The sequence below is a fragment of the Podarcis bocagei genome (genome assembly GCF_964188305.1).
Source record: "Podarcis bocagei genome assembly, chromosome: 17".
Classification (NCBI taxonomy): Eukaryota; Metazoa; Chordata; class Lepidosauria; order Squamata; family Lacertidae; genus Podarcis; species Podarcis bocagei.
The window spans coordinates 7,005,275-7,018,824 of NC_138143.1; the positions used below are offsets into that span (position 1 = coordinate 7,005,275).

Genomic DNA, 13,550 nt, shown 5'->3' on the forward strand with positions numbered 1-13,550 from the left:
GGAAGCAGCCCTGATGTTATAGGAGAATGGGGGCATTTTGGGCCATGTAAAATAAAGTGACTTCCCCCAAAGAAACCTGAGAACTGCAAAGGATGCTGGGAACTGTAGTTCTGTGAAAGGTAAAATGCAATTCCCAGGATTCTTCAGGGGAAGTCATGCTTTACATGTATGGCATGAATGTAGCCTACATCTCCTTAAGAACCAGGATGGAAGAAAATAAATAGGGGCATATAAGGAAGGGCATAGCACCATCTGCCAGCGCCTGGAGTGGGTGCACCCTGCCGATGCTGATGGGCAGGCACAGGGCACAGAGGGTGATTTTCATCCTCTGTGCCCCCAGCCTTCACTGCTGCCAGGTGGGCATTTGTACACCAGGCTGGGGCTGGGCACAGAGATCGAAGAGCATCTTCTGTGCTCCCCAGCGCCTGTTGCTGATGGGCGGGTGCTCATGTGCCAGGGGGGCACCCAATGTGCGCCCAGGGCAACGGCCTTCCTGGCACACACACACACACACCATGGGACATAAATGTACTCAATAAATACAACCCTATCTCAGTAAAGTGGCTCACACATTTTGCCACACAGACATGTGAAGTAGCTTGTAGTCTTGATTCAAATTTTTTGTGTGTGTTTCTTTTGTGAGCTCAGCTGCCACATTCTCCAAAAGGAAATCTGTGAACTGCTGCAGGTAAGCAAGACCCAACCGAACCCTTCTCGTTGTGTGGATAAGTTGCAAGGTTGCACAGCAGCAGTTAAACGGTATCTTGGTCTCTCATTCCCTTTTACAGATGTAAAATGGCCAGAAAGAACCAGACAAGCATCTCTGAAATGGTCCTTTTGGGTATCTCTGCCCTAGCAGAACACCAGAGTCTCCTCTTCTTTCTTTTTCTCTTCATCTACCTGTTAACCCTACTAGGGAACCTTTTGATAATCCTGCTGATCCGCTTTGATGACCACCTCCGTCGCACCCCAATGTACTTCTTCCTCAGCTACCTCTCGCTGGCAGATGCCATGTTTGCTTCCACCACTGTTCCTAAGATATTGATGAGTTTGATGTCCGAAACCAAGACCATCTCCTTCAATGGCTGCTTGATCCAGATGTATTTCTTCTTGACATTTGGCAACACTGATAATTTCCTCTTGGCCTGCATGGCTTATGACCGCTATGTGGCCATCTGCCACCCTTTACATTACACCACCCTGATGAGCCACAAGTGCTGCCTCATTTTGGCTTCTGGGTCCTGGATCATTTCCGCTCTCCACTCCTTGCTCTACACGCTTCTGGTATCCCGCCTGTCTTTCTGTGCCTCTAGGGAGATCCCCTACCTCTTCTGTGACGTCTATCCTCTTTTGGAACTCTCCTGCTCTGACACAGGGCTCATAAAAATTCTGGTGCAGACAGAGGGAGTTGTGGATATCCTAGGGCCTTTTGTTCTCATCTTCATCTCCTACATCCACATCTTCTGTGCTATCATGAGAGTCCCACCTACCGCTAGGAAGCGCAAAGCCTTCTCCACCTGTGGCTCCCACTTGGTTGCAGTGGTCTTGTTCTACGGCACCATCAGCTCCCTCTACTTCCAGCCTGCCTCTGCTTACGCAGCCCAGAAAGGAACAGTCATTTCTCTCTTGTATGCAGTGATCACACCCATGCTAAACCCCTTCATCTACAGCCTGAGGAATCAGGACATAAAGGCAGCTGCACGGAGGCTTCTTGGCAGGATCAGAGATTTTCTGAGGAAGCAGGCACCTGGAAAAGGCACAGTGTCTTTTTCATGAATCTATTGAGTGTGTTGCTGATGGTGGTGATGTTGATATATTAAAAAATTCTGTCCATAAAAAGAATAATCAAGGCGGCTAGAAAAATCAATAAAAAACGCCAAACAATTTAAAGATTAATGTTGCACACCAACTACGGCTGCTAAACAAACCAGCAGCAATCTTAGAAATAGTTAGAGTTGCAACCACACTTGGTACAGTGGTACCTCGGGTTAAGAACTTAATTCGTTCCGTAGGTCCATTCTTAACCTGAAACTGTTCTTAACCTGAAGCACTTCAGCTAATGGGGCCTCCTCCTGCTGCTGTGCTGCCAGAGCAAGATTTCTGTTCTCAACCTGAAGCAAAGTTCTTAACCCGAGGTACTATTTCTGGGTTAACGGAGTCTGTAACCTGAAGCGTATGTAACCTGAAGCGTATGTAACCTGAAGCATATGTAACCTGAAGCGTATGTAACCCGAGGTACCACTGTATTGACTTTTCCACACTTGGGAAAGACACATTTTGCTCAACTACTTTTGACAAGGAACCTCCTTGATATCAGGTATGCCTTCCCTGTTTAGCCTTCTTCCCCACTCAGAAAATCCAACTTTTTGTAGGACAATGGAGTAGCTTTGAAATTACTCCAAGGGAAGATGACTCATCATCACACAGCAGAGTGGTGTTTGCCAGTTATGGATGATATGGCAATTTCCTTCTCTGTAAGTCCACCTCTCCTCTCTATGATGGAGCTCAGTATGGGACAGCTGCATATTCCTGCATGGCAGGGGTTGCACTAGGGGTGTCCAATTTCCAAGAGACTGTGATCTATTCCCAGTATAAATAAACTAGCAGTGATCTACCCATTGAATTGACCGAAATTGTTGAGTTTTTTTGGGAGAAGGGTCAGCCAAAGTTGTTGAGCCTTTTGGGGGGGTTGGGGGGCATCAGGGTCCCGCAATCGACCAGGATCGACCAGGTACATCCCACAATTGATAGGTAGATCATAATCAACCTGTTAGACGCCCCTGCACTCAGGGTCCCTTCCAACTCTACAATTCTAAAAAGCAACATAACAGTTATATATTATGTGCGACTAACTCCAGTTAATATTCTGGCAGCCACATTTTGAACCAATTGAAATCTCTAAACACTCTTTAAATGCACTTGACTTTCGTTGTATTATTGTAGTCTAATTAGTCTAATTTGCATATCATAAATACATGTGCTGTGAGTTGGGGGCAGGGTGCATGCCTGAGACTCTCTTAATTCATGGATCCAGCAAGGTTTCAGTTGCTGGAATAGCCAGGCCAGCTTCCTGATGAGGTAATGGTTCCCCAAGTATGGGTCATTAAGGTAACAAAGGAAGTGGCTCTGTGTCAGAAGACAAATGGGTGGGCCCTCTCCCTCAACTTGCTGTTGGTTATAAAGACAAAAGCCAGAGTTTGTTGTGTGTGTGTGTGAACTGGAAGCTAGAAGCAGGCTGCAGGCTGAAGCTTGTGAGGGAGAGACATGCTTGATTTCTGCTGGAATCCAAGGCTGTGACTATGGGAGAAGCATGTGTAAAAAAACCATATATCACAAAGACACCACAGTCTCATCTGTCCCTCATTCCGAGGAATGTGAACCCTGAGTAAGTGCCTAGAACTCCTGGAATCTTGCACCAGTGGGAGATTGGGTTGGTGTGCAACACATGAATGACTGTGGCCAAGTCTGACTTCTCCAGGAAAAGGACAGAACAGCTACACCAACCAAAAGTGTTTAAGAAGCCATCCCAAACACCTGGGCAATCTCAGGCAGTGCTGGAGTACCCATAAGCAATAAAGCAAAGTGCAACCCCATCATACACATTCTCCAGGACTCGTGACTCTCCAGTAAATAGTATGTCTGTCCTGCTGGATAACAGTGGTGCCCCGCAAGACGAATGCCTCGCAAGACGAAAAACCCGCTAGACGAAAGGGTTTTCCGTTTTTCGATGCGCTTCGCAAGACGAATTTCCCTATGGGCTTGCTTCGCAAGACAAAAACGTCTTGCAAGTCTTGCGCTTTTTTTCGCTCCCCCCCCTTTTTCTAAGCCGCTAATAGCCTTTTAGCCGCTAAGCCGCTAAGCCTTTAATAGCCGCTAAACCGCTAATAGCGCTAATCCGCTAAGCCGCTAATAGGGTTGCTTCGCAAGACGAAAAAACCGCTAGACGAAGAGACTCGCAGAACGGATTATTTTCGTCTTGCGAGGCACCACTGTAATTTTCCACTTGTTCAGGCTACTCCTTGATACTAGTTCAGAAACATCATAATCTCTACCATCTGCCTAGGATGTACATAAGTGGTCCTCCTTTACTGTGTCCTCCTTTAAAGTCCTCTGTTGAAAGGCATTCTCTGTGTGAAAGGCTGTCTGGCTCCAAGTCCATTTTAAAGATAAGTAACCACTGTGCCACTTGGGCTTGCTGATCGAAAGGTCAGCAGTTCAAATCCCCATGACAGGGTGAGCCCCCATTATTCGGTCCCAGCTCCTGCCAACCTAGCAGTTCAAAAGCACGCAGTGCAAGTAGATTGTGGTTACCAGATATCCCCGTTTCCCAGAGACAGTCCCCCGATTTACAAATCTGTCCCTGGACAAAATCCATCCCCGGAATGTCCCCGGATTTATATTTTAAGTGTTATAGACTTATTGGTAGGGAATTAATGTTTCGTGATTGGTTCAGCGGCACAAGACACATCATATGGGGACTTCTGGCAAGGCAAAATGGCAGGTGCCATGGCAGCGAACAGCTCCTGAAGCCAGCCAGAGCCAACTGCGCTACCAGGCTGGCTCCGGGCTGCTGAGACTGCTGCTGCCAGTGCCACTGCCAAGGGGGAACCAGGGATGCCCGGTGCGTCAACTGGGAAACCCGCTGATCCCCCCCCTTGACCTAAATCGAGCTGGGAGTGAGAGCACCCAGCCTATTGCCCAGCAGTGCTCCGGGGCCAGGAAAACCCCGGAGCCAACGCAGGGAGAAGGAAGAGAGAGGAAGAGGAAGGAGAAAAAAGAGGGGAGCCCCGACCTTGCTGCGCCACTGCCGCCACTGAGGAGAAGAGGTAGAAGAGCACCGGGAGGGCAAGGACACATGGCTGAGCCCAGGCCTGACCCGAGCCCACTCCATGGCGGCTAGCACTCCAAAAGAGCAGGCCAGGGCCCAGAGGAAGGCCGCAGAGGAAGGCCAGAAGAGACCACAGAAGAGAAGATATTACTTCGTATTTTTTTACAAAACACCTTTTTTAATAACTTTTTTTTCTCTTTTCAAAAAAAAGAAGTATCCCCAGAATCTTTGAAAAAAGTCAGGTAACCTTAAAGTAGATAAATAGGACCATATGGCATTGATAGAAAGGACTGACAGAATCCGAGACCAGGGAGAAGAGACGGTGGAAGAAGATTGGGAAAAAGTTTTTTAAAAAATTTATTTAGAGAAATATTGTAAAATTAATGAATGTTAGAAAAATTGTTGGAATGAAATTATACGGCTTTAGTAGAAATGTTATAAGGAGTTAAGTATAAAATATTTACAGAAATATTGCAAAATTAATGAATGTTAGAAGGATGCTGGAATGAAGCTATATGGCTTTAGCAGAAATGTTATAAAGAATTAAGTAAAAATAGATTGTTAATGGACTAAAGTGGAAAATTTAAGGTTAGATTGTGTTAAGATAAATTATAGAACAAAAATTGAGAAAGATGGAAAGGATTTGCTGAAATAGATAATTGAACTAGAATACAAAAAGGGAGGTGTGAGGAGGTCGATGAAACTAGTAAATGAAAGGTAAAGATACGGAAATATTGGATGTGTTTTTTTAAATGTTTTTGTTTTTCTTGTTGTTTTCCTGTATTGCTTTTTGTTTTTTCTTTTTCTTTTTGATGTGTTGTAAGGTATTGTTCTGTTTTGTTTAACTTTTTATTGTTTTCGTTCCCTTCTTTTTTCTGTAATTTTTAAACCTCCAATAAATATCATAAAAAAAAAAGATAAATAGGTACCCTTCCGGCAGGAAGGTACATGGCATTTCCGTGCACTGCTCTGGTTTTGCCAGAAGTGGCTTAGTCATGCTGGCCACATGACCTGGAAAAACTGTCTGCATAAGTAGACAAACACTGGCTCACTCAGCCTGTAAAGCAAGATGAGCACCGCAACCCCAGAGTCATTCATGACTGGACTTAATTGTCAGGGGTCCCTTTACCTTTAGCTTTTAACCCCAAAGGGGAGAGCAAGTAGATGGCCCTTGAAGCTGCCTACCCACGACTAGCACCTAGACAGCAGATCAGGTCACCTGCAATGGCTGGGGAGATTTGTTGTCTTCTGTTTAAACGATAGTAACTATATCCAAGTTTACACCTATACATATAAATTAACACGTACAACTGTTATGCAAATCCTCTTTTTTGGAGAGCTGGGTGTCATGGACTGATGGAGTCTCAGCCTAAACCTCAGGATGATGTCTCCTAGTGGCTTCATGTAGACCAGAGATGAGGAACCTCAGACTGGGCTCACCAGAGGTTCCAATTCAGCCCGTGAGGCCACCTCGCCCCAATCACACCCACAAAGGCCTGGTTGCAAAGGAAGAAGAAGAAGAAGAAGAAGAAGAAGAAGAAGAAGAAGAAGAGGAGGAGGAGGAGGAGGAGGAGGAGGAGGAGGAGGAGGAGGAGCAGCTTGGATTTGATATCCTGCCTTTCACTCCCTTTAAGGAGTCTCAAAGCGGCTAACATTCTCCTTTCCCTTCCTCCGCCACAATAAACACTCTGTGAGGTGAGTGGGGCTGAGAGACTTCAAAGAAGTGTGACTAGCCCAAGGTCACCCAGCAGCTGCATGTGGAGGAGCAGAGACGCGAACCCGGTTTCCCAGATTACGTGACTACCGCTCTTAACCACTACACCACGCTGGCTCTCAAGTGCACTTTAAGAACACTCCTGGGGGTTCCTTAGCAAGTGGGAATTGCATTTGGTGCCTTTTGCTCAGAGCATCCAAGGGCAGCCAATACTTGCTGAAAGCAAGAAGCAGGAAGTGAATCATTTGATGCAAGCTAGTATGCAAAGGCAAATGCTTCATCCTGACATCATGATGTCACGTGATATTTCTGCACCTGGTTGCATTGTATTGAAAAATGAATGTCTGCAGTATTTTAGTGCAATGGTATCCCATATATACATTTTAATATGGAAAATTTACTAATAAACACATTTGCAAAGCAACATTCCCATTCCCTAATATAACACACTTTTACTGTTTTAATAGGAGGTGCTGCTGGCCTCTTCCCACCCCCAGGGAGGAAATGGTGGGAGCTGCCCTCTGGAGTCTCCTGGGATCTGCACCCCTCTGGTGTGATTCAGAGAAGGCCCCACTCCCACTGCAGCGGCCTTTGATGCCCAGTTCATCCACTGGGTAAGGCTGATTTGATTCCCACCCTTATTCCAAATGTAGCTCTTCACTTCTCCCTTGCCCCCCATATATATCCCCCCCACCTTGTTCCTGATGTAGATCTTCATACCCCTCCCTGCAGTGGGGGCATTTCATGGTTCAGCTCAGGTGCCAAAATGTCTTAGCCCTGCCCTGCCTGACATAGGCAGAAGTGTTTCAGTATAAAGTGTTGTAAATTTAAACAGGAAAAAAGGCAGAGAAAAACGGGACTCCACATCACCATCTGGTGGCACAATGTTATTTCACACATGTTGTTGTTGTTGTTTAGTCGTTTAGTCATATCCGACTCTCCATGACCCCATGGACCAAAGCACGCCAGGCACTTCTGTCTTCCACTGCCTCCCGCAGTTTGGTCAAACTCATGCTGGTAGCTTCGAGAACACTATCCAACCATCTCGTCCTCTGTCGTCCCCTTCTCCTTGTGCCCTCCATCTTTCCCAGCATCAGGGTCTTTTCCAGGGAGTCTTCTCTTCTCATGAGGTGGCCAAAGTATTAGAGCCTCAGCTTCACAATTTGTCCTTCCAGTGAGCACTCGGGGCTGATTTCCTTAAGAATGGAGTGGTTTGATCTTCTTGCAGTCCATGGGACTCTCAAGAGTCTCCTCCAGCACCATAATTCAAAAGCATCAATTCTTCAGCGATCAGCCTTCTTTATGGTCCAGCTCTCACTTCCATACATCACTACTGGGAAAACCATAGCTTTTACTATACAGACCTTTGTTGGCAAGGTGATGTCTCTACTTTTTAAGATGCTGTCTAGGTTTGTCATTGCTTTTCTCCCAAGAAGCAGGCGTCTTTTAATTTCGTGGCTGCTGTCACCATCTGCAGTGATCATGGAGCCTAAGAAAGGAAAATCTCTCACTGCCTCCATTTCTTCCCCTTCTATTTGCCAGGAGGTGATGGGACCAGTGGCCATGATCTTTGTTTTTTTGATGTTGAGCTTCAGACCATATTTTGCGCTCTCCTCTTTCACCCTCAATAAAAGGTTCTTTAATTCCTCCTCACTTTCTGCCATCAAGGTTGTGTCATCTGCATATCTGAGGTTGTTAATATTTCTTCTGGCAATCTTAATTCTGGCTAGGGATTCATCTAGCCCAGCCTTTCGCATGATGAATTCTGCATATAAATTAAATAAGCAGGGAGACAATATACAGCCTTGTCGTACACCTTTCCCAATTTTGAACCAATCAGTTGTTCCATATCCAGTTCTAACTGTAGCTTCTTGTCCCACATAGAGATTTCTCAAGAGACAGATGAGGTGATCAGGCACTCCCATTTCTTTAAGAACTTGCCATAGTTTGCTGTGGTTGACACAGTCAAAGGCTTTTGCATAGTCAATGAAGCAGAAGTAGATGTCTTTCTGGAACTCTCTAGCTTTCTCCATAATCCAGCGCATGTTTGCAATTTGGTCTCTGGTTCCTCTGCCCCTTCGAAATCCAGCTTGCACTTCTGGGAGTTCTCGGCCCACATACTGCTTGAGCCTTCCTTGTAGAATTTTAAGCATAACCTTGCTAGCGTGTGAAATGAGTGCAATTGTGCGGTAGTTGGAGCATTCTTTGGCACTGCCCTTCTTTGGGATTGGGGTGTAGACTGATCTTCTCCAATCCTCTGGCCACTGCTGAGTTTTCCAAACTTGCTGGCATATTGAGTGTAGCACCTTAACAGCATCATCTTTTAAAATTTTAAATAGTTCAGCTGGAATACCATCACTTCCACTGGCCTTGTTATTTGCAGTGCTTTCTAAGGCCCATTTGACTTCACTCTCCAGGATGTCTGGCTCAAGGTCAGCAACCACACTACCTGGGGTGTACGAGCCATCCATATCTTTCTGGTATAATTCCTCTGTGTATTCTTGCCACCTCTTCTTGATGCCTTCTGCTTCTGTTAGGTCCTTACCACTTTTTTCCTTTATTATGGTAATCTTTGTACGAAATGTTCCTTTCATATCGCACATACAACACATATAAATTGCTTTTCGTTACCAGTCTAGCTGAATCCATAGAGGTTAAAAAGCAAGGTCGGTTGTAGTCTGTTGCAATCTTTGGTGGCCTGATTTCATGTAAACAGATATGATACAATCCAGTTTATGGGGGGAAACATAAGCTGGGGAAAGGGTGGAATTTTTATACTTGATATATAGAACACGATTGCTAAGTTTTCTTTTTAGAGTTGAAGAGCAGCTATTCTCAAGTGGCTTGTGAGAGATCTCTACAGGCTCCCAATGCAAATCCTTTAACAAGACCCTTCCTGTTTCTTATCAGAACTTAGAGATACTTAAGCAAAGCAGTTCTGTTGGGTTTTGTTCCATTTTACCCAGTGCTTTTGTTCAAGCCTGAAGATCAAGTGGGCGAGGAGTTAAGAGCATCCAAACAGAGGCAGGTAAGGATGGATTTAGTTACTATCTTGAGGCATGCCACAGTCTCTGATGCCCCATTAACTTTTAACACAATGTCTGTAACAGTGTGCTAGGCACCCTTTATTTAGACCTTCATCAGCTAGATGAGACAGAATGCGAGTCTGTGGTGGGACTGAATTTGTCTGGCCCAGACCAAGGCAAGGCAAGGCAGCCCTTCTGATGCAAGATCAGCCCAGCAATAGTTTGGAGAGAAAATGCTCTTGTGTATATTCCTATAGGCATGAGCAACAGAGATCTGTGAATGGAAAGCCTGTGGATATGTTGTGCACAAGGATGTAAAATGTGGACATTTGATATATGGGAGCACAAAATAGGTAAAGTGATTGTGGGACAGTAGAAGACCTCTAATATGTGCTGTAGTTTCAGCTTGATTGCTCACCTTCACATCCTAAGCTTGTTATTGTGAATTATACTGCCCCATTTGGGGGGCTGCAAGTGCTTACCACAGTCTTCCACCTCTTTGGGTGCTTTCAAATGAGGGCTTAACTTGCAAATGGGACATTGAAATATCACAACAATGTGGTGTGTCCTCTACAAAAAAACCCCCAAACTTTTGCATGCATGAGGAACGCTGATCCTACAATAAACAGTCATCAGGAAGCCCCCGTCATTGTTTGCACTGGAGCAGACTAATAGACTGCTTCCAGAAAACCTGTTTATTAATTTGCAGGGAGATTAGATGATAATGGGCATTTAATTAGCATTCATTCTGATTTGTGTGCAGAGATACTGCATGATACTTCAAATGATACTTCAAAGCAAGTGTTAGCTAGGGTTGCCACCCATCCCTAAAAAAATGTGAGTGTCTTTTTCTTTTCTTTTTTGAGAAAAGTGTCCCCTGTCCTGTTTGGGCTTCACATATTCAGGCTCCTCCTCAAAATTGCATGGGCAAAGGGTTGGTCTGGTGGGAGCAGGAGAGCAAGAATTTTAATGGGAGCTTGTGCAGGCAGAGAGTGGGTCCATGGGAGATTAGGGAGTGAGAGCGAGAGTTATTGCGGGAAGAGGGTGGGCTACTTAATCCACACTTTCAGAAGCCACCTGAAAACTGAAACACAGCCATCCTTCAAATTTCATGCTTCTCTGAACTTTGCATTGTGGCTCTTCAGTCAAGTAATGTGTACAAAAATGAATTTACTAGGCAAGTGCTCATAAAAAATGCATATATTACCAAAAAGAGCATACAAAATTGCATTACAATTTGCTTTGTAAAAGCATGCATGTAAAATATGCAAACTGGGGGGAAATTGCACTAAAATCCTGGTGAATTATCACACAGACATAAAATAAAAAGCACACTGATGTAGGAATGTAGAGAATTGAATTTAAGATTATAGGAACCAAAGGAACCAAAATGGACATGTTCACACATCCCTACACCCAGTTCAATATCCATGAAACTTTGTGATCAGACTATGATGTGATCTTACTAGACGTGATAACAGCAAACCCATATTTTAAAACATGGCTCACCACCCCCAAAAAATATGTTCTGTGTCTCCCTCTCTCTCTCCCTCCCCATCTTCTGTCTATATATCTGCTGCTGCACTTGACTGTCTAGTAAGATGCAGAGGGCTAAATGACTATCCACTTTCCCCCACTCAGTCATTCCCTCTCTATACTTCATTCACATGTGCCCTGTGGTCCCTGAATCTGTCAGATTCTTCTTTGATCAGTTATTGCCTTGGTTTTCCATGGCATCATCAGGTTGCAAAAGTTAATGCATGCCATGTGAATATGTTACTTTGTTCCGCAGATTCACGATCACGACAAATACTCTTAAATTGACTCATTGGGGGCAATCTCGGCCCGAGATCTTGGGACACTGCTGCCAGTCACAGTAGAGATGACTGGGCAAGGTAAACCAATGGCTTTACACAATATAATGCATCATTATGTGTTGAAAGCACATTAAAGGCAGCCCTGAAGAATTTTTTCATTTTTTAATAATTATAAAATAATTTTAAGAATTGGGAAATGCACCAGGTCATCACATGCTTGTCGCGTGTTGTTTCTTGTTCCATCCTATGAAAACTGTCAAGGTGGAGCCACGAACGAATAAGTGTGTTGAAACAATGAATGTGACTGGTGGTCATTAGCCAGATATAATGCAACAAAACTGGAGAATCATTGTAAGCAGGAAAGGATAGTTCAGAGTAGGAGTGGATAACCTGTGTCCTTCAGATGTTGAACTTCAACCTCCATCATCCCTGACTGTTGGCTGTGCTACCTGGAGCAGGTGAGAGTTGAGGTCCAACAACAGTTGGAAGATGACAAGTCCCCCATCTCTGGTTTAGGAGGAGATGACCTTTATCAATATCCAAACAACTGAATGAGGGGGGAAATGACCACCTAGTATTTAACGGTAGCTATGCCAGAATATTTATCAAGCAAAAATATTTGATTCTCTATATGGTATCGTATTTAGAAATGTTGACAGTACTTTATTCTTGATATGTAATGATGGACAGTATCCAAAGGATTTGATAGTATTTGGTAGCTGACAGTTTGTTAATGGCATTCCTCATTTTCCACCTGATAAAAACACAAAACAAAAAGACTGCTCAACAAGTGTAAAAAGGCCAAAATTCACATACTGAGAGTTCAACTTCAGAATCTGCGTTCCAAAATTTGCAATCTTAACCACTGAACCATCCCTTTCAGTGTTGTGTTAGATGGGTCTTCCTCTAGGCAGGAAACTATGCTATGAAGCCCTTTGGCTCATGCCAGCTGTGTGGTGTGTTTCTCTCTGCAGGTCCCATGGACTGTGAGAATGGCACAGACATCGTCGAGTTTGTCCTTCTGGGTTTTTCTGCCCAACCTAAAGAGCAGCCACTCTTGTTCCTAATCTTTCTGCTGATGTATGGAGCAGGACTTCTGGGCAACATCATGATGATCATTCTTATCTCTCTGGATGCCCGACTCCAGACTCCCATGTATTTCTTGCTTCGGAGCCTCTCAGTGGTGGATGTGGGCTTCCTATCAGTCACTGTGCCTCAGATGTTGGCTCACATCATCTCCACTTCCAAGACTATCCCTTTCTACTGCTGCATGGCTCAGTTCTTCTTCTTCTACGTGTTTGGCGTGACTGACCTTCTGATAGTGAGCGTCATGGCTCTGGATCGCTATGTTGCAATTTGCAATCCACTACACTACACTACGGTAATGAATCAGAAGGTCTGTGGACACCTGGTAGCTGGCTGCTGGATTGTTTCTACTCTCCACTCCATGCTCCATGCCAGCCTCCTCCTGCGTCTCAGTTATCGTGGGGACAACCACTTGTTCCATTACTTTTGTGACCATCAGCCCCTCCTGCAGCTGTCCTGCTCAGACACCAGTGTCAATGAAGCCGTCATCTTCTTTGAAGGTGTCATCGTCGTTCTTGGACCTTTTCTGTTAGTCATCCTCACCTACGTCCGCATTGTGGTAACTGTGATGAAGTTATCTTCATCGGGGAGGCGCAAAGCTTTCTCCACCTGTGGCTCCCACCTCACCATGGTGACCCTCTTCTATGGAGCTATCATTGCTGTCTACTTTTTGCCAACATCCAGCTACTCATCCCAGCGAGGGGCCGTCTTTGCTGTGGTGTACACTGTCATCACCCCAATGTCCAACCCTTACATCTACAGCCTCAGGAACAAAGATGTCAAGGAAGCTCTGTGGGGTCTCCTGGGGAAGAGGGTCTTTCTTCAACAGTCATAGTGAGAGGTTGGTTAACAGGCTATGATGTACTGAATCCGATTCAGATGTGGATGGCTAAAGGGAATAATGGAACCTTGTTCAATGTACGTTCATTTGTTCATTCAAATATTTGTATTTCACCTCTCTTCTTCTTTTATAATAATTTTTATTAAAGTTTCAGTTTTTCGATTTCAAATAAACATCTTACAAACTTTAAAATATCCAGTGATTTCCCTTCTTCTCTTTCCATGGTTCATTCTACGTA

General features: G+C 44.7%; 2 protein-coding genes across 2 annotated transcripts; both read left to right on the forward strand.

Moving 5' to 3' along the window:
• Window positions 1-795: 795 nt before the first annotated feature.
• LOC308576554 (olfactory receptor 1f45-like) lies at window positions 796-1,776 on the forward strand (the record flags this gene model as incomplete). Its single annotated transcript, XM_081175960.1, has 1 exon — window positions 796-1,776. The coding sequence occupies one exon, from the start codon at window positions 796-798 to the stop codon at window positions 1,774-1,776; it is 981 nt and encodes a 326-aa protein (XP_081032086.1).
• Window positions 1,777-11,511: 9,735 nt separating this feature from the next.
• On the forward strand, window positions 11,512-13,412 carry LOC308576423 (olfactory receptor 1B1-like). Its single transcript, XM_081175791.1, has one exon. The coding sequence runs from the start codon at window positions 12,311-12,313 to the stop codon at window positions 13,304-13,306; it is 996 nt and encodes a 331-aa protein (XP_081031917.1). The 5' UTR covers window positions 11,512-12,310; the 3' UTR covers window positions 13,307-13,412.
• The last annotated feature ends 138 nt before the right edge of the window (window positions 13,413-13,550 follow it).

Coding starts and splice junctions, on each gene's coding strand:
- LOC308576423 (XM_081175791.1), top strand. CDS start 12,311: ATGAAGCCCTTTGGCTCATGCCAGCTGTGTGGTGTGTTTCTCTCTGCA.